The sequence below is a fragment of the Macaca mulatta genome, chromosome 13 (assembly GCF_049350105.2).
Source record: "Macaca mulatta isolate MMU2019108-1 chromosome 13, T2T-MMU8v2.0, whole genome shotgun sequence".
Classification (NCBI taxonomy): Eukaryota; Metazoa; Chordata; class Mammalia; order Primates; family Cercopithecidae; genus Macaca; species Macaca mulatta.
In genome coordinates, this window is record NC_133418.1 from 97,574,870 (window position 1) to 97,602,273 (window position 27,404).

Below are 27,404 nucleotides of genomic sequence, written 5' to 3' on the forward strand. Positions count from 1 at the left end.
CTCCCGTCCCGTTACCGCCTCCTGGCCGGCCTCGCGCCTTTCACCGGCACCTTGCGTCGGTCGCGCCGCGGGGCCTGCTCCTGCCGCGCGCACCCCCGGGGCTTCGGCTCCGGCACGGGTCGCGCCCAGCTTTCCTGCCCCTGAGGCCGCCGGCCAGCCGTCGCCATGGGTGCCTATCTCTCCCAGCCCAACACGGTGAAGTGCTCCGGGGACGGGGTCGGCGCCCCGCGCCTGCCGCTGCCCTACGGCTTCTCCGCCATGCAAGGCTGGCGCGTCTCCATGGAGGTGAGGCAGGGGCCCATAGGCTGGCCGCTGCGGGGCGGGAATCTGACGGAGAAAGGGAGCGGGGGATGGGGTCCTCCCCTGGGAAGGGTCCCAATCGGGAGCCTGCGGCCGCAGCGGCCGTCTGCGAGGCGGCTGAGACCGCGGGGTCGGGGCCGAGAGGGAGCTCCCGATGCTTGGGGACCGTATGCCGGTGGCCAGTGGCGGCGAGGGCTCGGCCATGTGGGAAGAGGCACCTTCCGCCCACTGGCCGCCCTCTCCCCGAGCTTTGGCGCCATCCTCTCGTGCCAACCTAGCCCTCCAGGCTCATCAAGGGTGTGAGGTTTAGTGTGGGAGTAAATACGGAAAGAGGGACTATTTGTTCATTTGTTTTTCGAGGGAGAGGTGAATAGATGTGAATAACTTTTTAAATTTTAATATTTAAAATATGTGATGTGGGAAGCTTCTTTTGGCTAGGGGTTTGACAGTGAAAGGAAACCCGGGCAGAGTCTGTTTCACATTCTGGTTGCCTGGCCTTGGGCTCTTGTATGTTAATTTCAGAGGCTGGACCCGACCTCCAGGGGTTGTCACTCATTTACACTCTTTTCAGGGCCTTTTACTAACTTTGGAAAACTTGAATTATGTCGGTCCCTAGATTTTCCTTCTTATTATGCTTGGTTTTCTTTCTCTCTCAGGATTTCTCTAAAACTTAATCAGTAATTGTCGTTTGCCTATAATTGTTGTATAGTTTCTTTGATTTTAAGTCATTTCATCAATTTTTTTCATCACAACCTACCTACAAAGAGCTTTTCTAGAAAATTTTACTCTGAACAAAAGGGGAAAAGAAAACTCTGGGGGGAAGAGTAGTATTAGGTAAAACTTGATGTGAAACTACAAAAGAGAAGAGGGAAAACTGTGGTAGGGAGGAAAGGGAGGAAGACAGGTTAACTGTGTCTTTGTGAAGAGCATTCTGAAGTCTAGGCAAAAGGGCCAGGGAAATATTCTGTCTGGGATTGAGGGTTCATCCACCTACCGGGTGGGCTTCAGGTAACAGCGAAATACTGTCTCCCTTGGGAATCGTTTCAAATCCCTCGCTCCTCCCTGTGGTTAGCTCTGGAATGACAGTATGAACTTAAATGTTTTGTTTTCCAATTCAAATTTGATACTCGTAACTGACCTTAATAACAATTTTATAATTAGGTATAAAATTTCAAGATTGGAGTGGATCCTATAGTTCATCTTATCTGCTTTGGCTCCCACTTTTTTTTTTTTTTTTTTTGAGACGGAGTTTCGCTCTTGTTGCCCAGGCTGAAATGCAATGGCGGGATCTCGGCTCACCACAACCTCCGCCTCCCAAGTTCAAGCGATTCTCCTGCCTCAGCCTCCCCAGTAGTTGGGATTACAGGCATGTGCCACCACGCCCGGCTTATTTTGTATTTTTAGTAGAGACAGGATTTCTTCATGTGGCTGGTCTCGAACTGACTCGGGCTGACTCAGGTGATCCGCCCGCCTTGGCCTCCCAAAGTACTGGGATTACAGGCGTGAGCCACCACACCCGGTGGCTCCCACATTTTATAGCTAAGAAATTGAGGTGCAGAAAGGTTAGGACACTGCTTTGGTGGAAAGAATCTGTAGGATCAGATTGTTGAAGACACTAGACATTGTTAAGCATCTATGTCAAACTGAAGCATAGCATTCATATTTCACCACCATACACAGTATAACTATTTGGTAGATGTAATTGTCTATTAGAAATATCTAGGTCGGGCACAGTGGCTCACATCTGTAATCTCAGCAGTTTGGGAGGCCGAGGCAGGCAGATCACCTGAGCTCAGGACAACATGGCGAAACCTTGTGTCTACAAAAAATACAAAAAAATACAAAAAAAAAACCTTGTGTCTACAAAACATACAAAAAAATTAGCAGGGTGTGGTGGTGCCCACCTGTAGTCCCAGTTACTTGGGAGGCTGAGATGGAAAATCACCTTGAGCCCAAGAGGCAGAGGCTTCATTGAGCCGAGATCGCCCTGCTGCACTCCAATCTGGGCGACAGAGCGAGATGCTGTCTCAAAACATGAATGAATAGGCCAGGCGCAGTGGCTTATGCCTGTAATCCTAGCACTTTGGGAAGCTGAGATGCGCGGATTGCCTGAGCTCAGGAGTTCGAGACCAGCCTGGACAACATGATGAAACCCCGTCTTTACTAAAAATACAAAAAATTAGCCAAATGTGGTGGTGTGTGCCTATAATCCTAGCTACTTGGAAGGCTGAGGCAGGAGAATCGCTTGAACCCTGGAGGCGGAGGTTGCAGTGAGCCAAGATCGTGCCACTGTACTCCAGCCTGGGCGACAGAGTGAGACTCTGTCTCAAAAAAAAAAAAAAAGAAAAAAGAAAAAGAATGAGTAAATAAATCTGGATATAGTTTCAGAAGGAAAGTAGGTAGTTGAGAAGTTCCATTTCCGTGGCGTTCTGTTAATGTTGTGAGATTTGAGGTGAATATTCCATCTCGCAGTAAAATGTTTCTTCCAGGTTTCTCATTTAATATTTTTCACTTCTCTGCTGTTTTTCCATTTATTTGGTGCCCTTTTTCTAGTTTTCTTTATGGATTGAGTTGCTTGGCTACTCAGTGTTTCATGTTGGTTTGCCCAGTGATTTCATACTATTTGCTGCTTCTCTGTAGGGCATTTCCCTTTATTTTTGGTTTCTCCTCAATTAGAAAATGATTTTTTTGTCAGGGACATTTTAGTGTATAGAGATCTTACTAGACTATTCCTTACATCCTAATCTTCCTCCTGAGAGATAACTGCTTAGGGTATTAAAATCTTGCTAATGTGCTGTTTCTGAAGTTGCCCTTGTTTGAATAAATATGCCTAACCAATAATTAAATATGCCTAATCAAATCCTCTTGAAGAGTATTGTTTGGGATCCTATTCTGCTTCATTGATACTTTTCCTTCTGGCTTTTGTTCTCCTTAAAGTATAGCATAGTTTCTTTGCTATTGCAAGAAAATAACTGAGTTCTAGCCTCTTCCCTGAACCTTATCTTTTTTTTTTTTTTTTTTTTTTTTGAGACGGAGTCTCGCTCTGTCACCCAGGCTGGAGTGCAGTGGCCAGATCTCAGCTCACTGCAAGCTCCGCCTCCCGGGTTCACGCCATTCTCCTGCCTCAGCCTCCCGAGTAGCTGGGACTACAGGCGCCTGCCACCTCGCCCGGCTAAGTTTTTGTATTTTTAGTAGAGACGGGGTTTCACTGTGTTACCCAGGATGGTCTCGATCTCCTGACCTCGTGATCCGCCCGTCTCGGCCTCCCAAAGTGCTGGGATTACAGGCTTGAGCCACCGCGCCCGGCCCTCCCTGAACCTTATCTTTCCAGAAAATATAAAGTACTCCCATTCCTCTGAAGCTTTAGGACTTAATCCAACAATTAATAAAGTTTATGTACCCTATTTGCTTGGTCCTAATGCTTCATTTGAGGTGAGGTTATCATACTACTAAAGGTCGTTGAAATCCTGACTAATGGGTAGATTCAGCCATAGGGAGGACTCTTGAGACAAAAATGGCAACCATCAATAGCTGGCATTTTTACTTTCTGCCTCTTTCCAACTTCTCTTCCTGTGTGACCAGGGTGGTGGTGGTGGTGTTTTGAGATGGAGTTTCTATCTTGTTGTCCAGGCTGGAGTACAATGGTGTGATCTTGGCTCACTGCAACCTCCGCCTCCCAGGTTCAAGCGATTCTCCTGCCTCAGCCTCCTGAGTAGCTGGGATTACAGGCATGTGCCACCATGCCTGGCTAATTTTGTATTTTTAGTAGAGAAGGGGTTTCTCCACATTGGTCAGGCTGGTCTCGAACTTCTGACCTCAGGTGATCCACCCGCCTCTACCTCCCAAAGCACTGGGATTATAGGTGTGAGCCACCACGCCCAGCAGCCAGGGTGTTTTGAGAAGAGGTAATCAAAATACCACAGGCCAGGCGAAGCGGCTCACGCCTGTAATCCCAGCACTTTGGGAGGCCAAGGGGGACAGATCACCCGAGGTCAGTTCGAGACCAGCCTAGCCAACATGGTGAAACCCCATCTCTACTAAAAATACAAAAATTAGCCAGAGGCCAGAGAATCGCTTGAACAGGAAGGCCAGTGAGCTGAGATTGCACCGCTGCACTCCAGCCAGGGTGACAGACTCTGTCTCAAAAAAAAAAAAACAACAAACAAACCACAGATGATGTTCCCCTCCCTCCTTCTTTCTCCATGAAAAAAGTGGCTGAGGTATGTACTTTGGGATTAAGAGGTAGGGACTGGGCACAGTGGCTCATACCTGTAATCCCAGCACTTTGGGAGGCTTAGAGGGGCATATCACAAGGTCAAGAGACCAAGATCATTCTGGCCAATATGGTGAAACCCTGTCTCTGAAATACAAGAATTAGCCGGGCATGGTGGCGCGTGCCTATAATCCCAGCCACTCAGGAGGCTGAGGCAGGAGAATCGCTTGAACCCAGGAGGCAGAGGTTGCAGTGAGCTGAGATCGCGCCACTGTACTCCAGCCTGGGCGACAGGGCAAGACTCCATTTCAAAAAAAAAAAAAAAAGAGGTAGATTGTGGAGGGGTGCCTGAGAAATATACGAGGTAAGGCCCTTGAGTTTTTGGTGGCTAAATAAGAAATCAAATCTGAAAATAGATTCGGTTGATGTAGTCTTTTTTTTTTTTTTTTTTCCGAGACAGAGTCTCGCACAGCCCAGGCTGGAGTGTAATGGCATGATCTCGGCTCACTGCAACCTCCGCCTCCTGAGTTCAAGCAATTCTCCTGCCTCAGCTTCCCGAGTAGCTGGGATTGCAGGCGCCTGCCACCATGCCCAGCTAATTTTTTGTGTTTTTAATAGAGACAGGGTTTCACTATGTTGGCCGGGCTGGTCTCCAACTCCTGACCTTGTGATCCGCCCGCCTCGGCCTCCCAAAGTGCTGGCATTACAGGCGTGAGCCACCATGCCTGGCCTATCAGTTGACGTAGTCTTAAAGGGACAAGAGTACATTTAACATTTGGTTGTGAGGTTCTCTGGAAATGACAAAACTGCTTTCTATGGAGAGTTAGGAATTTTTTTTTTTTTTTTTGGCTCTATCTTGGCTCACTGAAACCTCCGCCTCCTGGGTTCAAGCGATTCTCCTGCCTCAGTCTCCCAAGTAGCTGGGATTACAGGCGTTTGCCACCAGGCCAGCTAATTTTTTTTGTATTTTTAGTGGAGATGGGATTTCACTATGTTGGCCAGACTCCTGACCTCGTGATCCTCCCGCCTCGGCCTCCCAAAGTGCTGGGATTACAGACTTGAGCCACCATGCCTGGCCGAGAATTTTCTGTCCTATGAATCATATTTTCCTTTTATTAAAGGCAGTGTCAATATCTATAGTATAATTTTGAGTAGGCCAGCTGTTTATTGCTGTGTAGAAGCTGCCTTATTAATGGTCAAAAGGGGTCACCTAGAATTGACTATAGAGATAGTATTGAGCAGAAAATTCTTAAAATACCTGCATATTAGTTTCAGTCATTAAATTAATGGAAAAAATACAAAAAGAAACATCACAAGTATGCTATGGGGTTCTACCTTAGGGCATTGAAGGTTGAAAAGCATTTATTTTCTTATCCTCAGATTAGCATCTCATATCAATAGCTTAAAGCACTTTTTACTTACTAAACCAGGTCAGAATTTCTCTGTTTGTTTTTTTTTTTTTTTTTTTTTGAGACGGAATCTCCCTGTCACCCAGGCTGGAGTGTAGTGGTGCGATCTCGGCTCCCTGGCCTTCCTGTTCAAGTGATTCTCTGGCCTCAGCCTTCTGAGTAGCTGAGATTACAGGCATGTGCCAGGACGCCTGGCTAATTTTTTGTATTTTTAGTAGAGACGGGGTTTCTCCATGTTGGTCAGGCTGGTCTCGAACTCCTGACCTCAGGTAGTCCGCCCGCCTCCGCCTCTGAAAGTGCTGGGATTACAGGCACGAGCTACTGCGCCTGGCCAGAATTTCTTTGTCTAGAATGTAGTTAAGCAACTTTTGTAAAAACGCATTTTTTGCATTTGATTAGCATGCCGTACCCATTCACAGTTCAAAGCTAGTATAGGATTATATCACATGTATGCCCATGAGCATGGAGAAACTCTTTTCTTTTCTTTTCTCTTTTTGAGATGGAGTTTTGCTCTTGTTGCCCAGGCTGGAGTGCAGTGGTGTGATCTCGGCTCACTGCAGCTTCCGCCTCCTGGGTTCTAGCAGTTCTGCCCCAGCCTCCCAAGTAGCTGGGATTACAGACACGCGCCACCATGCCTGGCTAATTTTTTTGTATTTTTAGTAGAGAAGGGGTTTTGCCATGCTGGCCAGTCTGGGCTTAAACTCCTGGCCTCAAGTGATCTGCCTGCCTCAGCCTCCCAAAGTGCCGGGATTACAGACATGAGCCACCGTGACCAGCCTTTTTATTTTTAAAATTATTTATTTTGAGACAGGGTCTCACTCTTGCCCATGCTTGAGTGGTAAGGAGTACAGGATTTCTTGTGCCAGTTCCTTCACATCCTCGCTACCCTTATCTACCTTTACAGTGACTTGATCATAGCTCACCGCATAGCCTCCTGGGCTCAAGGGGTCTTCCAGCCTCAGCCTACTATAGGCGCATGCCACCATGACTGGCTAATTTTTTATTTTTTTAAATTTTTTGTAGAGATGGGGCCTTGCAATGTTGCCCAGGCTGAGGAACTTATTTATTTATTTATTTATTTATTTATTTATTTGAGATGGAGTCTTGCTCTGTTGCCCAGACTCGAGTGCAGTGGCCTGGTCTCCGCTCTCTGCAAGCTCCACCCCCCAGGTTCATGCCATTCTCCTGCCTCAGCCTCCCAAGTAGCTGGGACTACAGGCGCCCACCACCACGCCCGGCTAATTTTTTTGTATTTTTAGTAGAGATGGGGTTTCACCGTGTTAGCCAGGATGGTCTCAATCTCCTGACCTTGTGATCCACCCGTCTCGGCCTCCCAAAGTGTTGGGATTACAGGCGTGAGCCACCACACCTGGCCTATTTATGTTTGTTTGTTTATTTATTTATTTATTTGAGACGGAGTCTCACACTGTCGCCCAGACTGGAGTGCAGTGGCACGATGTTGGCTCACTGCAAGCTCCGCCTCCTGGGTTCACACCATTCTCCTGCCTCAGCCTCCCGTGTAGCTGGGACTACAGGTGCCCACCACAACACCCGGCTAATTTTTTATTTTTTATTTTTAGTAGAGGCAGGGTTTCACCATGTTAGCCAGGATGATCTCGATCCCCTGACCTCATGGTCTGCCCGCCTTGGCCTCCCAAAGTACTGGGATTACAGACGTGAGCCACCGCGCCCGGCCTATGTTTATTTATTTATTTTTTTAGGGTCAGGGTCTCCCTCTATTGCTCACATTGGAGTGCAGTGGCACAATCATAGCTCACTCGCAGTCTTGACCTCCTGGATTCAAGCAATCCTACCTCAGCTTGCTGAGTAACTAGGACTACAGGCACATGCTGCCAGGCCCAGCTAATTTTTTATTTTAGTAGAGACAGGGTCTCACTATGTTGCGCAGGCTGGTCTTGAACTCCCAGGCTCAAATGATTCTCCTGCCTTGACTCCCAAAGTGCTGGGATTACAGGTGTGAGCCACCATGCCTGGTCCAGAAATTATTTTATATTTTATTCCATTCCCTTATAAGTTCTCGAGCAACTGGAAAATACAATCAGAACTTATTCCTCAAGATTTCAAGGATATTTTACACAAGTTCTGTTGTCTGATTCCTTAGTTGTTACTACTGTTTCCCCACCTCCAATTTTCTATTGGGTTATTAGTCTTAGAATTGGACTTTGAGAGGTAAGGGTAAGGGGTTGAATTTAAGCACAGAAATTTATACAGGTCTGATCAGTAGTTCTTGACATTGTACTGTCTGGAAACAAATCTTTAGAACTGAACTTAAGATGTTTAATGACATTTTGTAGACAGAGTATGATTTCAGTATAGTTGTTTTGTTTCTTTCTAGATCTAGTTCAGAGATGAAGTATATCAACTTTTTTTTCCTTTTTGACCCAATGCTAGCAGAAAAACAACACCTTTTAGTCATATTTAGTATTTGAAAATGTATATACAGATTCCTTTTTAATTTTTACAGGTTCCTTTTTAATCAGCTTTATTGAGATATATAGTTCATACACTGTATGGTATATGAACTCACTTTAAGAGTATAATTCAGTGGGTTTAAGGATATTATTCATTCATTTTAAGGGTGTAATTCAGTGGTTTTTAGTATATTCTCTTTTTTTTCTTTTTTTCTTTTTTCAAGACAGGGTCTTGCTCTGTAAACCAGGCTGGAGTGCATTGACACAATCTCAGCTCACTGCAACCTCCCCCTCCCAGGTTCACGTGATTCTCCTGCCTCTGCCTCACAAATAGCTGGAACTTCAGGCGCATGCCACCACACCCAGCTAATTTTTATATTTTCAGTAGAAACAGGGTTTCACCATGTTGCCCAGGCTGGTCTTGAACTCCTGGCCTCAAGTGATCCACCTGCCTCAGCCTCCCAAAGTGCTGGAATTACAGGCATGAGCCACTGTGCCTGGCTCTTTTGTAGTATATTCAAACAGAGTTATACATCTATCACCACAATCAGTTTTAGAACCCCAAAAAGAAACCCTGTACTCTTTACCAGCAACTCCGTACCTCCCTTCCACTAGCCTCTGGCATCCACTAATTTACATGACTTCTATGAATTTGCCTATTCTGAACATTTTATAAATGGAATTCTAAATACATTTCCTTTTATATCTGGATGCTTTTACTAAGCATATGTATTTTTGAAATTGACTTTGAAGCCTGTTGACCCCTGAGGAGTAAATTACTCCCCACCCCAAGCATTCCCTCTACCCTCAGCTTTACCTATAAGAATGAGATTTTTTTTGTTTTTTGTTTTTTGTTTTTTTTAATCACACATACATTGTTGTAGTAGATTTAAGAATAAATATTTTGCTGACCCAGGGTTCTTTTGCTTATTTCTAGATCATTGCCTTGCAGATTTTATTTTACAGAGCTAAAGAGAATCAGAATTCTCTTTAAAACTCCAGTCTCGGCCGGGCGCGGTGGCTCAAGCCTGTAATCCCAGCACTTTGGGAGGCCGAGGCGGGCGGATCACAAGGTCAGGAGATCGAGACCACAGTGAAACCCCGTCTCTACTAAAAATACAAAAAATTAGCCGGGCGCGGTGGCGGGCGCCTGTAGTCCCAGCTACTCAGGAGGCTGAGGCAGGAGAATGGCGGGAACCCGGGAGGCGGAGCTTGCAGTGAGCCGAGATCGCGCCACTGCACTCCAGCCTGGGCAACAGCGTGAGACTCCGTCTCAAAAAAAAAAAAAAACAAAACTCCAGTCTCATATCCAGTTATCACTCACCATCTCTTTGTTTCCAGCAATAGCCAGGCCTGGCCTAGAGGGACTTGATCTCCACTTTTGGTTTTTAGACTTTCTTTGGCTTTTACCACCTGCTGCGTATCCTTGACCTCATACTGCTGGACTCCTTTGGATGGATACCAGCAAGATGGTTCAGGCTCCAGTGGGCACTTTTTAAAATTCTCTCCTTCTGTTCAGATAGACATAGAGCTCAGGCAGATCACCAAGTCTGTTGCCTGTGTAACCAGGAAAGAGATGCTAGTTTTCTTTTAGGCACTCCCATTTGCTACAGTTGTTTCTGTTGGAACCTTCCTCACTTAGTTGATGGAATGGAAACAAAAGACCCAGTACTCCATCCCAAATTAATGACTTAACAATTCTTGAATTTTCTCTTATCTCCTAGTTAACTCTTTTTCTTATCCCCAGGAGGTTGATTTTAATTATTGTTATTTATCCATTTATTTTCATAGAGACAGGGTCTTACTGTGTTGTCCAGGCTGGTGGTCTTGAACCCTTGGCCTCAAGGAATCTTTTCACCTCAGCCTCCCAAAGTGCTGGGATTACAGGCATGAGCCACCATACCCGGCCTGATATTTTTTAATTGATATATCATAGTTGTACCTAAGCATAATTTTTTTATTTTTATTTATTTATTTATTTATTTATTTTGGAGACAAGATCTCCCTCTATCGCCCAGGCTGGAGTGCAGTGGCGTGATCTTGGCTCACTGCAGCCTCCACGTTCTGGGTTAAAGCGATTCTCATGCCTCAGCCTCCCGAGAAACCTGGGACTACAGGCAGCAACCATCATGCATGGCTAATTTTTTTGTGTGTATTTTAGTAGAGACGAGTTTCACCATGTTGCCCAGGGCAGTCTTGAACTCCTGAGCTCAGGCAATCCGCCCGCCTCAGCCTCCCAAAGTGCTGGGATTACAGATGTATGCCACCGCACCCAGCCAAGCATAATATTTTTAAGGGTCATCAATGTTGTAAATCAATCAGTATTTCATTCTTTTTTATGGTTGAATAATATTCCGTGGTATGGATATATCACATTTTGTTCATTCATTAGTTGATAGACATTTTGGATTTCCACTGTGTTTTTTTTCTATTATAAATAGTGATACTATGTACAAATTTTTGTGTGGAAATATATCCTCATATCTTTTGGTTATATACCAAAGAGTGGAATTGCTGGGTCATATGGTAACTACATGTTTAACATTTTGAGAAACTGCTAAACTCTTTTCCAAAGTGGCTGTACCATCTTTTTTTTTTTTTTTTTTTTTTGAGACGGAGTCTTGCTCTGTAGCCCGGGCTGGAGTGCAGTGGCCGGATCTCAGCTCACTGCAAGCTCCGCCTCCCGGGTTTTAGGCCATTCTCCTGCCTCAGCCTCCGGAGTAGCTGGGACTACAGGCGCCCGCCACCTCGCCCGGCTAGTTTTTTGTATTTTTAGTAGAGATGGGGTTTCACGGTGTTAGCCAGGATGGTCTCGATCTCCTGACCTCGTGATCCGCCCGTCTCGGCCTCCCAAAGTGCTGGGATTACAGGCTTGAGCCACCGCGCCCGGCCGGCTGTACCATCTTACATTCTTGCCAGCGATATATGAGGATGCCAGTTCCTTCACATCTTCACTACACTTATCCACTTTTTTTATAATAACTAATAGTGGGTGTGAAGTGGTGTCTCCTTGTCATTTTGATTTGTATTTCTCTGATGGCTAAATGGCTAATGATGTTTGAACTTTTTGTTTGAGACAGAGTCTCACTCTGTCCAGGTTCAAGCGATTCTCCTGCCTCAGCCTCCCTAGCAGCTGGGATTATCGGCACATGCCACCACGCCCAGCTAATTTTTTGTATTTTTAGTAGAGACAGGGCATTAACCATGTTGTTCAGGCTGGTCTTGAGCTCCTGACCTCAAAGGATCCGCCTCCCTGGGCCTCCCAAAGTGCTGGGATTACAGGCTAGAGCCACCATGCCAGGCCTTATGTTTGAACATCTTTTATGTGTTTATTGGCCATTTGTGTATCTTCTTTGGAGAAATGTCTATTCAAAGCCTTTGTTCATTTTTAATTGGATTTTTTTGTTTTTTTTAATATGTTAAGAGTTCTTTACTCTTAACATATAAAAATGTTTTGGATACAAGTTTGTTAGATATATGATTTGTAAATATTTTCTCCAATTTTTGTGGACTTTTTGATTTGTTTTTTTGTTTTATTTATTTATTTATTTTTGGTCGGGGGACAGTCTGGATCTGACCCCCCAGGCTGGAATGGAGTGGCGCGATCGTGGCTCACTGCAACCTCTGCCTCCTGGGTTCAAGTGATCCTCCTGCCTCAGCCTCTTGAGTAGCTGGGACCCAGGTGTGTGCCACCATGCCCAGCTAATTTTTGTAGTTTTAGTAGAGACCAGGTTTCACCGTGTTGGCCAGGCTGGTCTCGAACTACTAACCTCAAGTGATCAGCCTGCCTCAGCCTCCCAAAGTGCTGGGATTACAGTCATGAGCCACTGCACCCTGCCTCTTTTTGTTTTGTTTTGTTTTGTTTTGTGACAGAGTCTCACTCTGTTGCCAGGTTGGAGTGCAGTGGTGCAATCCCGGCTCATTGCAACCTCCGCCTCCCGGGTTCAAGTGATTCTCCTGCCTCAGCCTCCCAAGTAGCTGGGACTACAGGCATGCCATGACGCGCAGCTAATTTTTGTATTTTTAGTAGAGACAGGGTTTCACCATGTTGGCCAGGCTGGTCTTGAACTCCTGACCTTGTGATCTGCCCGATTGGGCCTCCCACAGTGCTAGGATTACAGATGTGAGCCACCGCACCTGGCCTCTTTTTGCTTTCTTGACGGTGTCTTTTGAAACAAAAGTTTTTGCTTTTGATAAAGTCCAATTTGTCTATTTTGTTTGTTTTTATTAAGAAGCTTTGTCTAACCCAAAGTCACAACAATTTTCTCTTAGGTTTTCTTCTGAGAGTTGTATAGTTTTAGCTGTTACATTTAAGTCTGTGATCCATTTTGAGTGAATTTTTATGAATGGTGTGAGGGAGTGATCCAACTTCATTCTGTTGTGTGTGGATATCAAGTTGTCCCAGCACTATTTGTTTAAACCACTGTTCTTTTCCCCCATTGAATTATCTTGGCATCATTGTCAGAGATAAATTGACCGTAAATATGAGGGTTTTATTTCTGAACTCTCAAGTCCATTTCATTGGTCTGCATGTCCCTATGCCAGTGATACACTATCTTGGTTACTGTAGCTTTTTAGTACGTTTTGAAATGTCTTTAAAATTCGTTATTTTTCTTTTTTTTTTTTTTTTTTTTTTTTTTTTTTTTTGAGACGGAGTCTTGCTCTGTCACCCAGGCTGGAGTGCAGTGGCCGGATCTCAGCTCACTGCAAGCTCCGCCTCCCGGGTTTACGCCATTCTCCTGCCTCAGCCTCCCGAGTATCTGGGACTACAGGCGCCCGCCACCTCGCCCGGCTAGTTTTTTTGTATTTTTTTAGTAGAGACGGGGTTTCACCGTGTTAGCCGGGATCGTCTCTCGATCTCCTGGCCTCGTGATCCGCCCGTCTCGGCCTCCCAAAGTGCTGGGATTACAGGCTTGAGCCACCGCGCCCGGCCTAAAATTCGTTATTTTTCATATAAATTTTAGGATTAATTTGTCAATCTCTGCACAAAAGGCACCTGGGTTTTGATGGGGGTTATGCAGCATCTGTAGATCAATTGGGGGAGTATTACAGGCGTGAGCCGCCACGCCCAGCCGACTCAGTATTTCATAGATGTACTCTATCAGGTTTAGGAAGTTCCCTTTTATTCCAAGGTTGTTGAGTCTATTTTATATATATATTTTTAGAGACAGTCTTGCTCTGTCACTCAGGCTGTAGCACAGTGGCTCAATCATAGCTCACTGCAGCCTTGAACTCCTAGGTTCAAGAGATCCACCTGCCTCCGCCTTCTTAGTAGCTAGGGTTACATGCATACACCACCATACTGGGCTAATTTTTAAAAATTTTTTATAGAGACAGGGTCTTAACTGTGTTGCCCAGACTGGCATTCTGACATTGAGTCTTTTTATCATTAATAAGCACTGGATTTTGTCAAGTGCCTTTTTTAATATCTATCGAGATGATCATAGGGTTTTGTTCTTTAGTCTACTGATACACTATATTACATTAAGTGATTTTTTTGAATGTTAAACCAACCTTGCATTTTTTTGGTGTATAAATCTTACTTGATCATTGTGTATTACCCTTTTATATGGTGCTGGATTTAGTTTGCTACTATTTTGTTGAGGATTTTTGTGTCTATATTCATAAGAGATAATTGGTCTGTAGTTTGTCGTGATGTCTCCGTCCGGTTTTGGAATCAGGGTAATACTGGCCTCATAGAATGAATTGCATAGAATGAATTGGGAAGTGTTGCCTTCTTTTCGATGTGATGGAAGAGTTGTGAATCATTGGTATTAATTTTTCTGTAAATGTTTGGTAGAATTCACCAATAAAGCCATCTGAGCCTGGGCTCTTCTTTGTGGAAAGTTTTCGGCTTTTTTTTTTTTTTCTTTAAAAATTTTCCTTGTGGCTGGGTGCGGTGGCTTACGCCTGTAATCCCAGCACTTTGGGAGGCCGAGGTGGGCGGATCACCTGAGGTCGGGAGTTTGAGACCAGCCTGACCAATATGGAGAAACCCTGTCTCTACTAAAAATACAAAATTAGCCGGGCATGGTGGTGCATGCCTGTAATCCCAGCTACTCAGGAGGCTGAGGAGGGAGAATCACTTGACCGGGAAGGCAGAGGTTGCAGTGAGCCTAGATCATGCCATTGTACTCCAGCCTGGGCAACAAGAATGAAACTCTGTTTCAAGAAGAAAAAAAAAAAAATTTCATTGTGATAAAATACACGTAACATAAAAATTACCATCTTAATCATTTCTTTTTCTTTTTTTTTTTTTTTTGAGACAATCTTGCTCTTGTCACCTATGCTGGAGTGCAGTGGTGCAATCCTGGCTCACTGCAACCTCCGCCTCCTGGGCTCAAGAGATTCTTCTGCCTCAGCCTCCTGAGTAGCTGGGATTATAGGCGTGCACCACCATGCCCAGTTAATTTTTGTATTTTTAGTAGAGACGGGGTTTCTCTGTGTTGACCAGGCTGGTCTCTAACTCCTCACCTCAAGTGATCCGCCCGCCTCGGCCTCCCAAAGTACTGGGATTACAGGCATGAGCCACCACGCCCAGCCTGAATGATTTTTTAATGTACAGTTGAGTAGTATTTAGTACATTCACATTGTTGTGCACCCAGTTTCCAGAACTCTTCGTCCTACAAAACCGAAACTCTATACCCGTTAAATAAGTCCCCATTCTCTTTTCCTCAGCTCATGGTAAACAGCATTCTACTTTCAGTCCCTATGAATTTGATTACTTTAGATACTTCATACTGTAAGTGGAATCATACAGTATTTGTCTTTTAGTGACTGCCTAATTTTTTTTATTTTTTTGAGACAGGGTCTTGCTGTGTCGTCCAGGCTGGAGTACAGTGGTGCCATCTCGGCTCACTGCAACCTCCGCCTCCAGGGTTCAAGTGATTCTCCTGCCTTGGCCTCCTAAGTAGCTGGGATTACAGGTGCTTGCCACAACACCCAGCTGATTTTTGTATTTTTAGGTAGAGATGGGGTTTCACCATGTTGGCCAGGCTGGTCTTGAGCTCCTGACCTCAAATTATCTGCCTGCCTTGGCCTCCCAAAGTGCTGGGATTACAGGCGTGAGCCACCGTGTCTGGCCTCCATGTTGTTTTTCACAACACCTCTATCATTTACTTTTCCACCAGCAGTACACAAGAATTTCAGTTTCTCCACGTTCTTGCTAACAGTTGTTATTATCTGGTTTTTTTTTTTAATGGTTTCTTTCTTTCTTTCTTTTTTTTTTTTGAGACAGGGTCTTATTCTTGCTTGTGCTGGAGTGCAGTGGTGCTCTGTGATAGCTCACTGCAGCCTCAACCTCTGGGCTCAAACAGTCCTGCCACCTCAGCCTCCACATAGATGGGACTGCAGGTGTGCACCATCATACATGGCTAATTTTAAAACCCCATCTCTGCGCAAAATAAAAAATTAGGCTGGGCGTGGTGGCTCAAGCCTGTAATCCCAGCACTTTCGGAGGCCGAGGCAGGTGGATCACGAGATCAGGAGATAAAGACCATCCTGGCTAACACGGTGAAACCCTGTCTCTACTAAAAATACAAAATTAGTCGGGCATGGTGGCAGGCGCCTGTAGTCCCAGCTACTCAGGAGTCTGAGGCAGGAGAATGGCATGAACCCAGGAGGCTGAGCTTGCAGTGAGTTGAGATTGCGCCACTTCACTCCAGCCTGGACGACAGAGTGAGACTTCGTCTCCAAATAAGTAAATAAGCTAGGTGTGGTGGCACGCACCTGTAGTTCCAGCTACTCGGGAGGCTGAGGCAGGAGAATTGCTTGAACCCGGGAGGTGGAGGTTGCGGGGAGCCAAGATTGCGCCACTGCACTCCAGCCTGGCAACAGTAATAATAATAATTTTACTGTGGGCTGGCGTGGTGGCTCATGCCTAAATCCCAGCACTTTGGGAGGCTGAGGCAGGAGGATCACCTGAGGTCGGGAGTTTGAGGCCAGCCTGGGCAACATGGTGGAACCCCGTGTCTACTAAAAATATAAAAATTAGCCAGGCGTGGTGGCATGTACCTGTAATCCCAGCTACTTGGGAGGCTGAGGCATGAGAATCACTTGAACCTGGGTTGCGGAGGTTGTAGTGAGCTGAGATCACGCCACTGTACTCCAGCCTGGGTGACAGAGGGAGGCTCACTCTCTCTCAAAAAAAAAAAAAAAAAAAAAAAACCCCAACAAAACAAAGTAATCCAGGAACAACAACATGATGAAGGAAAATCCAGCAGGACTCAGTGATTGGTGGTGGAAGACAGCCAGGAAGTTAAGCTTGACTCTGGGATTAAGTGTTGCCTGGGAGAGTTAAGATTCCATTTACAGAAATAAGAACCTATAGGGGAACCTCTGATTTTTTTTGCAGACTACTGATTTCCTGATTACATGTGTTAAGTTTGAGGTATAGAAAGAAAGAACATCCTGGCCGGGTGCATGGCTCACGCCTGTAATCCCAGCACTTTGGGAGGCCAAGGTGGGCGGATCACAAGGTCCAGGAGATTGAGACTATCCTGGCCAACATGGTGAAACCCCATCTCTACTAAAAATACAAGAATTAGCTGGGCGTGGTGGCGTGTGCCTGTTATCCCAGCACAGAGAGAGAGAAAGAAAAGAAAAGGAAAAGAGAGAGAGTGAGAGAGAGAGAGAACATCCTATAGAAACAGGCAGTCAGAGGTATAGAACTACACAGAATCCAAGAGATCTTTCAAGAAAAGTGACATGCAGCAAGAGAAACTATCAAGGGGGTAAACTTAAAACCTATAGAATGGGAGAAAATATTCACAAAGTATACATCCAACAAAGGTCTAATATACAAAATCTATAAGGAACCTAACAAGCAAAAAGCAAACAACCCCATTAAAAAGTGGGCGAAGGACATGAACAGATACTTCTCAAAAGATGTACATGTGGCCCACAAACATGAAAAAATGCTCATCTCTAATCATCAGACAAATGCAAATCAGAGCCACAAAGAGATACCATCTCACACCAGTCAGAACAGCTTTTGTTAAAATGTCAAAAAATGAGAGACATTGGTAAGGCTGCAGAGGAAAGCAGACACTTGTGCACTGTTTTTGAGGGTATAAATTAATTTAGTCTAGGCACTGTCAGTTTGGAGATTTCTCAAAGAACTAGAAGTCGAACTACCATTAGACCCAGCAATCTGATTGCTGGGTATACACCCAAAGGAAAATAAATCATTTTTCCAAAAGAACATATGTACGTGTATGTTCATTGCGGCACTATTCACAATAGCAAAAACTGAATCAACCCAGGTGCCCATCAGTGGTGGACTGGATAAAGAAAATATGGTATATAGCTACCATGGAATACTATGCACCCATTAAAAAGAATGAAACCATGTCTTTGCAACAACATGAATGTGGCTGGAGGGCATTATCCTAAGTGAACTAACACAGAAACAGAAAACCAAATACTGCATGTTCTCACTTGTAAGTGGGAGCTGAACATCAAGTACACATGGATATAAAGATGGCAACAATAGACACTGGGGTCTGTTAGAGGTGGTGGTGCAGGGGGTAGGGAGTGGGGGTGGCAGAGGAACAGCTGAAAACCCACCTATTTGATACTATACCTACCACCTGGGAAAGGGGTTCAGTCATACCCCAAACCTCAGCATCACACAGTATATACCTTTGTAACAAACTTACACATGTACTCCCTGATTCTAAAATAAACATTGAAAAAGAAAAGGAAACTGACATGATTTGTGCTGTTTAATCCCACATAATGGCTAGGGGAAATGAAGTCTGCAGAATGGCTATTTGGGGATCTTGCTGAGATGAGGTCTCACTATGTTGCCCAGGCTGGTCTTGAACTCCTGACCTCAAACAATCCTCCTGCCTTGACGTCCCAAAATGTTGAGATTACATGCATGAGCCACTGCCAAAATGGCTATTTGGATTGCTGTTAAGGTTATTACATTCTCTGTGAAGTAAGATCTTGAAGGAGAAGGATTTGAGATCAGGAGTTTAAGAGAAATTGTCAATCTAGGAAGAGAGGAGAATTTCTGTGTTTGGCCAGGCACGGTGGCTCATGCCTATAATCCCAGCATTTTGGGAGGCCGAGGTGGGCAGATCACTTGAGCTCAGGAGTTTGAGACAAGCCTGGGCAACATGGTGAAACCCCATCTCTACTGAAAATACAAAAATTGGCTGGGCATGGTGGCAGGTGCATACTGTAATTTCAGCTACTCGGGAGACTGAAGCAGGGGAATTGCTTGAACCTGGGAGGTGGAGGTTACAGTGAGCCTAGATCGCGCCACTGCACTCCAGCCTGGGAGACTCCATCTCAAAAAAAAAAAAAGAAAGAAAACAAGATGCTGAATTGAAGTAGTGACCATAGTCAATGTGATCCCATAACTTTTTTTTCTTTCAGAGACGGGGTCTCCCTCTGTCACCCAGGCTGGAGTGCTGTGGTGCATCATAACTTTCTGCAGCCTTGACCTCCTGGGCTCAGGTGGTCCTCTTGCCTCAGTGTTCCGAGTAGTTAGGATTGACTGCAGGTGCATGCTGCTATGCCTGGCTAATTTTAAAATTTTTTTGTAGAGGCGGGGTCTTGCTGTGTTGCCTAGGCTGGTCTCCAACTCCTGATCTCAATCATTCCCTCCTGCCTACCTTCCCAAAGCGCTGGGATTACAGGTGTGAGCCAGCGCACCCAGCCAATCTCATAACATTTTATGACTAGCAAACTTAGTAGTCCTGATTCAGGCATAAATCAGTTGGTGGGGTTATACAAGGTTGGGTGAGTTTTTCTAGATTGCTGAGAGACCATGTTGAAATACTTGGCTCTGTCTCAGTAAGGGATAGAGAGAAGCAAAGGTATGGGTAAAGGTTATGAGCAAAGATGTAAAAGGAGAAAATTAAAGTGTTTTGAGAAGGTGAAGCAGTTCCAAATCATAATATAGATCCCAGGCTTCACCAAGAAGTGAAGGAGATGGTAATTGTGCAGTAGTTCTCGGGAGTGAGACCTCAAGGTGTAAGATGAATCTTTATTGTGCATGGTCCTCTTTGAGAGGAACAAAAAAGAAAAATGTGAAATGGGTGCTAAATTTCAGAGCAGAATATACATGTATGTGTGTGTATGTATGTGTGTATGTGTATATATTTACGTAGCAAATTCCAGTTTACAAAGGGCTTTTATGTGTTTTGCATCATTATCAACAGTTCTGTGATGATGTGGGTGTGGTAGATGTTATTCCACATCACAGAGGATAAAATTGAGGCACACCGTAAGGTAGCTGACCAGAGATCATGCAGTATATGGTAGAATGGCAACTTGAGGCCAATTCTTAGGTGTGTTTGTTGTCCTTATTCAGAATGGAACAATGTGGTTTATTGTACAAAAATTTAAAAATGAATGTCGAAAAGTAGAAATTATTACCCAAATCTCACCCTCTGTGGTTGTTTGCTATGTGATCTTCCAGACTCACATATACATGTAGATACTTTAACTTTTTGCTTTTAACTACTTAAGATATTATGAACTCATTTCCAAATTAACATATATTTGCTTTTAACAGCTACATGTATTCCACTGGAGATACGTACCATTTGTAATCTATTCCTGGAAATTTAGATGGTTACAACTGTTTTTTATTTTTTTATTTTTTATTTTTTTATTTTTTTTTTTGAGACCGAGTCTCACTCTGTCACCCAGGCTGGAGTGCAGTAGTGTTATCTTCACTCACTGCAACCTCCACCTTCTGGGTTTAAGTGATTCTCCTGCCTCAGCCTTCTGAGTAGCTGGGACTACAGGCACACACCACCACGCCCAGCTAATTTTTGTATTTTTAGTAGAGATGGGGTTTCATCATGTTGGCCAGGATGGTATCAATCTCTTGACTTAGTGATCCACCCGCCTTAATGATCCGCCCGCCTCCGCCTTCCAAAGTGCTGGGATTACAGGCGTGAGCCACCGTGCCCGAACTCAACTGTTTTTTATTATAAATAATGCTGTATACAGCCTGTCCAACACTTTGGGAGGCCAAGGCAGGCGAATCGCAAGGTCAGAAGTTCGAGACCAGCCTGACCAACATGGTGAAACCCCATTTCCACTAAAAATACAAAAGTTAGCAAGGCGTGGTGGCACACACCTGTAATCTCAGCTATTCAGCAGGCAGAGGCAGGAGAATCACTTGAACCCAGGAGGCGGAGGTTGCAGTGAGCCAAGATTGCACCACTGCACTCCAGCCTGGGTGACAGAGCGAGACTCCATCTCAGAAACAAAGAAGAAAAAAAAATCCTTTGTTCTGGTTTTCCCGTAGTTTCCACAGATCCAAAAGGGTCAGGTTTATTTCCAGCAGCCAAATATTCTGCCATTTGGACTGAGATATCTCCTAGGTTGAGGTTATTATAGAGGTAGTAACCTGATTCTTCCTTTTCTCCTTCCCCTTTCCTCCTTTGCCTCCCTCCTTTCTTTCTCTGTATTTTATCATTCCATTTTCCTTTCTTATTTCTAGGCCATATAGGCCAGCCAGGGAAAAGTTAGTAAGGTGTGACATTGATCCCTATGACTTGAGGAATATTCTTTGACCCTGAGACATGCCAATTATGCTGTCCTTTTCCTAGGATGCTCACAACTGTATTCCTGAGCTGGACAGTGAGACAGCCATGTTTTCTGTCTACGATGGACATGGAGGTAACTTTAACAAATCATATTGGTAACATTCTAGGACCCCAGTTCCAGACGTTCCAGGGCAAGAACAGTCCCCTTGTTCATTTACTTTCCAGGGTCTGGCCCTCAATATCATTTCCTGCCTGGTGCTGTTTTTCTGTATTCTGTCATTCTTTTTTCCCAGTAGGTACTGTATTGGTTTATAATCTCACCAGGACTTGTTTTAATCCAAAGAGCCTCTTTCTCTTTTTTTATTTTTATTTTTTAAAATTTTTAGGCAGGGCGCGGTAGCTCATGCCTGTAATCTCAGCCCAGTGGATCATGAAGTCAGGAGTTCGAGACCAGCCTGACCAATATGGTGAAACCCCATCTCTTCTAAAAATACAAAAATTAGCTGGGCATGGTGGCTTGTGCCTGTAGTCCCAGCTGCTCAGAAGGCTGAGGCAGGAGAATTGCTTGAACCTGGGAGGTGGAGGTTGCAGTGAGCCAAGACCATGCCACTGCACTCCAGCCTGGGTAACAGAGCAAGACCCTGTCTTTAAAAAAAAAAAAAAAAAAAAAGAGGCCGGGCGCCGTGGCTCAAGCCTGTAATCCCAGCACTTTGGGAGGCCGAGGCGGGTGGATCACGAGGTCAGGAGATCGAGACTATCCTGGCTAACATGGTGAAACCCCGTCTCTACTAAAAATACAAAAAACTAGCCGGGCGTGGTGGCGGCGCCTGTAGTCCCAGCTACTTGGGAGGCTGAGGCAGGAGAATGGCGTGAACCCGGGAGGTGGAGCTTGCAGTGAGCCGAGATCACGCCTCTGCACTCCAGCCTGGGAGACACAGCGAGACTCCATCTCAAAAAAAAAAAAAAAAAAAAAAAGAAAAAGAAAATTGTATCCAGATGAGCTGATTCTTTATCTTTTTTTCACTGGAGAACTAAGTATACATGTGAGAAAAGACGAGTTATGTTAATATACCGAGAGAATTGATGGTGAAATCCATTTTTTTGGACCAGAACTTCCCCAAACAGTGTCCTTCAAATAGGGTTCAGGGGTGCTAAGATATTTGTCCCCTCAACCCTTGGGGTTCACTCCACTATGGCATATAAATATTGTATCACTTTCTATGTGTGGGGAGCAGTGCTCCAGGTGACTTTCCTTCCTTTCCTTCTAGGGGAGGAAGTTGCCTTGTACTGTGCCAAATATCTTCCTGATATCATCAAAGATCAGAAGGCCTACAAGGAAGGCAAGCTACAGAAGGTCTGTCAGCTTACACTGCCCATTCCTCACTTGTGTAGGCTTTTCCCTTGTTCTCTAGCCCTTGGGCTTTTCCTTTCTTTTTGTCCCCTAGCTGCTGCTGCTTATTTACTCTTGAAGAATTCTGTTCCTAAAACGAGCTTATTGGCCACCTTTTAGACTTACCTTACTATTCCTAGGCCTCTGAACTGTTTTTATCTGTGAGTGTCTCTTACTGTGGTAGCTCACACTCTTAATTTGTATTCCATCCTTGTGCTCAGGATTGTACATAGGGAGTTCATTTTGTACTAGTCTTAGACTATTTTGCTTATATTTAGGCTTTAGAAGATGCCTTCTTGGCTATTGATGCCAAACTGACCACTGAGGAAGTCATTAAAGAGCTGGCACAGATTGCAGGGCGACCCACTGAGGATGAAGATGAAAAGGAAAAAGTAGCTGATGAAGATGATGGTGAGTGTGGCATCCCTTGTTTGAGGGGAAATCAGCATTTTAAGAAATATTCTTTAATATTTCTTACCAATTCTAAGATAGGATGGCTTTCTAGGGACCTGGGGAGTCCTTATGTTAAAGAAACCTATGGTGTTCTCCTGCATTGTATGTGGTTATGAAAAGGAGAGAGAGAATTATCTTTGTTGAGTGGCATCTGAGCTGTAAACATTGTATATACATTATCTTTTGTCATTGTGATGGGATCTTCCTGGTTCCTGCTGGTATTTGTGTGCTTTTTTTTTTCCCCTCAAGACTGGAGCAGTTATTAGCCCCAATAGCCAGTCATTAAGCCTAAATCCTAATTCTACAATAGCACTGTGGGCTTCCTGGATCCTCAGCCAGAATAGAGTTTTTACAACTTAACAATAACAAATGAGACGTCAGAGGGGAGGTATAGTAACTAGTGTTGTTTTGATTAAGAAGGGGATGAAACACAAAAACCAAAGAAGTCTGTGGAGGAGGAGGAGCTAGGGCATGTTCTTCTGAGACTTGATGAGCAAGAGGAACCTTAGGAGTGGGAGGTTGTGGGGAAGTTAGAGGCTGTAAGGGCTGTTGAGATAGTGAGATGAACGGATCCCATGAGGAGTCTGGCATGGGGGCTCTGATTTAGCCTCTTCCCTGCAGTGGACAATGAGGAGGCTGCACTGCTGCATGAAGAGGCTACCATGACTATTGAAGAGCTGCTGACACGCTACGGGCAGAACTGTCACAAGGGCCCTCCCCACAGCAAATCTGGAGCTGGGACAGGCGAGGAACCAGGGTCCCAGGGCCTCAATGGGGAGGCAGGACCTGAGGACTCAACTAGGGAAACTCCTTCACAGGAAAATGGCCCCACAGCCAAGGCCTACACAGGCTTTTCCTCCAACTCGGAACGTGGGACTGAGGCAGGCCAAGTTGGTGAGCCTGGCATTCCCACTGGAGAGGCTGGGCCTTCCTGCTCTTCAGCCTCTGACAAGCTGCCTCGAGTTGCTAAGTCCAAGTTCTTTGAGGACAGTGAGGATGAGTCAGATGAGGCGGAGGAGGAAGAGGAAGACAGTGAGGTAAGGGCCTGTGAGGGCAGGCAGATGCTGAAGTTGCAGAGAGGTCCTGTTTGGTTGCCGTCTGTAGTTTTCAACTCTCCTCCTGTTTTGACATCATCCCCTAAGACCCACTGTATTCTAAGCTTTAGCCTTGAATTCACTGAGCTCCGTCATCACAGGTACCATTTGCTTTCTTACCTCTTCCTTTGTTGATACTATAACAAGCAGATCTAGTTCTGGCCTTTCAGAGTCTATCTCCTAGAGAGAGAACAAGAATATAGTTGTTACCTTGGCTAGTTAGCTGTTTTCTTCTCTGGACAATTTTTCTGGCCACAGTGCCTGAAAGATACTTTTGGCTGGCAGCCCTTGCCTTGTCCTGGGCTTTTTGCTAGTGATTGCTAAGCCCAGTTCAGGATGTCAGTTATACTCATGCTAGCCCTTTCCATCCCCCCAATTTTCATGACCATATACTTGTATCTTTCAGTGTTTTGAGGACCTGTGTTCAGTCAGGGCCTCTTGATTCTGAGTCTGAGCTGGGGGGAGGGAAGGGATCATCCCAGTCTCAGCAGTCTGGGATCCTCCTCCTGGCAGGAATGCAGTGAGGAAGAGGATGGCTACAGCAGTGAGGAGGCAGAGAATGAGGAAGATGAGGATGACACCGAGGAGGCTGAAGAGGACGATGAAGAAGAAGAAGAAGAAGAGATGATGGTGCCAGGGATGGAAGGCAAAGAGGAGGTGTGTGGGGAATGGGAGCAATGAGTCTTGAAAGGCCACAAGGCAGGTGTGAATCCCCTAATTTTGATTTTGAGACAGGGGAAGGGGATCCCCCTGATACTTTAGGATGGAAGTGATAGTAATAGGGATTTATTCCGCAAGGGGGATGAGATGGTAAGCCTTTGGGGTCTAATTATCTAAAAACACAGGAGAGGGAGTGTGCTGCTGTCTCTAGAAAGATGAAATCTGTGCCTCTCCTATTTGTTAAAGCTTTCTTGGGGGTCCCAGTGAAAGCAAGCATAGGTGAATGGTCAGGAGCACATCAGTGAGGAACTCATGTTCAGAAGCTCCCATGATGCTCCCTTTCTTCCTCTTTAGCCTGGCTCTGACAGTGGTACAACAGCGGTGGTGGCCCTCATAAGAGGGAAGCAGTTGATTGTAGCCAACGCAGGAGACTCTCGCTGTGTGGTATCTGAGGCTGGCAAAGCTTTAGACATGTCCTATGATCACAAACCAGAGGATGAAGTAGAACTAGCACGCATCAAGAATGCTGGTGGCAAGGTCACCATGGATGGGCGAGTCAACGGGGGCCTCAACCTCTCCAGAGCCATTGGTAAGGGCCAAGAAACCGGGAAAGACTTCTAGGGTCTTGCTCTCTGTCCCAGACTACCTAGTAGCAAACTTTAATCTTCCTAGTGCTTGTGCCTTTCAAAGCACTTCAATATCTACTACCTCTGTTCTTATATTCCTATGAAATAGCTAAGATGGGTATAGGTATCATTATATATAGGTATCTTTTTTTTTTTTTTTTTTTTTTTTGAGACGGAGTTTTTACTCTTGTTGCCCAGGCTGGAGTGCAATGGCGTGATCTCAGCTCACTGCAACCACCACCTCCCAGGTTCAAGCAATTCTCCTGCCTCAGCCTCCTGAGCGGCTGGGATTACAGACATGCACCACCACACCTGGCTAATTTTGTATTTTTTTTAGTAGAGACGGGATTTCTTGGTCAGGCTGGTCTCGACCTCCTGACCTCAGGCACGCCTCAGCCTCCTAAAGGGCTGAGATTACGGTATGAGCCACTGCGCCTGGCTATGTAGGTATTATTATATCCATCTTATGTAACATTTGAATGATGAACAAGACCGGTGAGTGACTTTCTTAAGGTTCAGCAGTCTGGTGGCAGGGTTGAAACTAGAAAAACTAGGACTCAGTTCTCCATTCCACTAGATTGTGGAACTTTGTAAAGAAGGGAAATGAATGGCAAGGTTTGACCTGCCACAAACACAAGTCTGTGGGAAAAGTATCCAAACTGCTCATCAACCAACCATTCCTTTACTCCAGGGGACCACTTCTATAAGAGAAACAAGAACCTGCCACCTGAGGAACAGATGATTTCAGCCCTTCCTGACATCAAGGTGCTGACTCTCACTGACGACCATGAATTCATGGTCATTGCCTGTGATGGCATCTGGTGAGCACTGGCAGAATGCCCTAAATTCCCCTTTCTGCAGCATTTCTTCTCTTATAGGGCTTAGGGCACCTCTAGGATTAGAACCTAGGCAGACCTAGACCTCTTGGTGAGTGAAGAGCACCCAGACTAAGGCAGAGCTGAGAATTTCTGTAGTTATTTACACTGGCCTGGGCCACCACCTCTGTCCATACTCCTCTACTCTGCCTTGGTGAGACTGGAAGATTCTGACTGTTGTTCTCGACCCCAGGAATGTGATGAGCAGCCAGGAAGTTGTAGACTTCATTCAATCAAAGATCAGCCAGCGTGATGAAAATGGGGAGCTTCGGTTATTGTCATCCATTGTGGAAGAGGTGAGTACCAAGGTGGAGAAGAGAGGGTGTTTGGTCCGCATAGCCAGGGTTTACTCTTTTCATCTGAGCTAAGTCGGCAATCTGGGAGCAGTACCATTAATTGCTGACAGATGCTAAACCCCGACTACAAAGTTCCACCTTCTCTCATTTCTCTGACTTAGCATTATGCCTTATGGACTAGCAAGTGGGCTGTTTTGTGATACCTCTTGCCCATTTCTCTCCTTCTATCACCCTGACTCAGCAGGCCAGCCCTCTTGTGGGACTCTAGGTTCCCAGCAAGGTGTTCAAACCCTGTGGCTGAGCTACCCCCATCCCTTTTGTAGCTGCTGGATCAGTGCCTGGCACCAGACACTTCTGGGGATGGTACAGGGTGTGACAACATGACCTGCATCATCATCTGCTTCAAGCCCCGAAACACAGCAGAGCTCCAGCCAGAGAGTGGCAAGCGGAAACTAGAGGAAGTGCTCTCTACTGAGGGGGCTGAAGAAAATGGCAACAGCGACAAGAAGAAGAAGGCCAAGCGGGACTAGCAGTCATCCAGACCCCTGCCCACCTAGACTGTTTTCTGAGCCCTCCGGACCTGAGACTGAGTTTTGTCTTTTTCCTTTAGCCTTAGCAGTGGGTATGAGGTGTGCAGGGGGAGCTGGGTGGCTTCACTCCGCCCATTCCAAAGAGGGCTCTCCCTCCACACAGCAGCCGGGAGCCTCTGCTGTCCTCCCCAGCCGCCTCTTTGCTCCTCGGGCTCATCACCGGTTCTGTGCCTGTGCTCTGTTGTGTTGGAGGGAAGGACTGGCGGTTCTGGTTTTTACTCTGTGAACACTTTATTTAAGGACATTCTTTTTTATCGGCGGCTCCATGGCCCCTCGGCCGCTTGCACCCGCTCTCTGTTGTACACTTTCAGTCAACACTTTTTCAGACTAAAGGCCAAAACCTAATCGTGCGCATCGTGTCCTTTTTTTTCTGCTGCTGTGGCCCCAGACTTGGCCCCATCGGTAACATCTGGCGAGCCCCCATGTGAGTGCGTGCGTGTGTGTCCCGCGTGTGTGTAGGGGAGCCCCGAGCGAGCTGCTGGAAGGTCGGCCCGGCGGGCGTCGCGGCTACCCCTCGCCCCCTCCTCGAGCCAGAAATGCTCTCCTAGTTT

The 27,404-nt window shown here is 45.6% G+C and overlaps 1 protein-coding gene across 1 annotated transcript; it reads left to right on the plus strand.

Moving 5' to 3' along the window:
• Positions 1-27,189, plus strand: PPM1G (protein phosphatase, Mg2+/Mn2+ dependent 1G). The gene is made up of 10 exons (NM_001257613.2): positions 1-285; positions 20,933-21,002; positions 22,138-22,223; positions 22,538-22,670; positions 23,334-23,749; positions 24,320-24,463; positions 24,821-25,055; positions 25,784-25,913; positions 26,161-26,263; positions 26,587-27,189. Exons 1-10 carry the CDS (start codon positions 166-168, stop codon positions 26,791-26,793), a joined length of 1,644 nt encoding a protein of 547 aa, NP_001244542.1. The 5' UTR covers positions 1-165; the 3' UTR covers positions 26,794-27,189.
• The last annotated feature ends 215 nt before the right edge of the window (positions 27,190-27,404 follow it).

Coding starts and splice junctions, on each gene's coding strand:
- PPM1G (NM_001257613.2), top strand. CDS start 166: ATGGGTGCCTATCTCTCCCAGCCCAACACGGTGAAGTGCTCCGGGGAC. Junction 22,671..23,333: donor AGTAGCTGATGAAGATGATG/GTGAGTGTGGCA, acceptor TCTTCCCTGCAG/TGGACAATGAGGAGGCTGCA. Junction 23,750..24,319: donor AGGAAGAGGAAGACAGTGAG/GTAAGGGCCTGT, acceptor TCCTCCTGGCAG/GAATGCAGTGAGGAAGAGGA.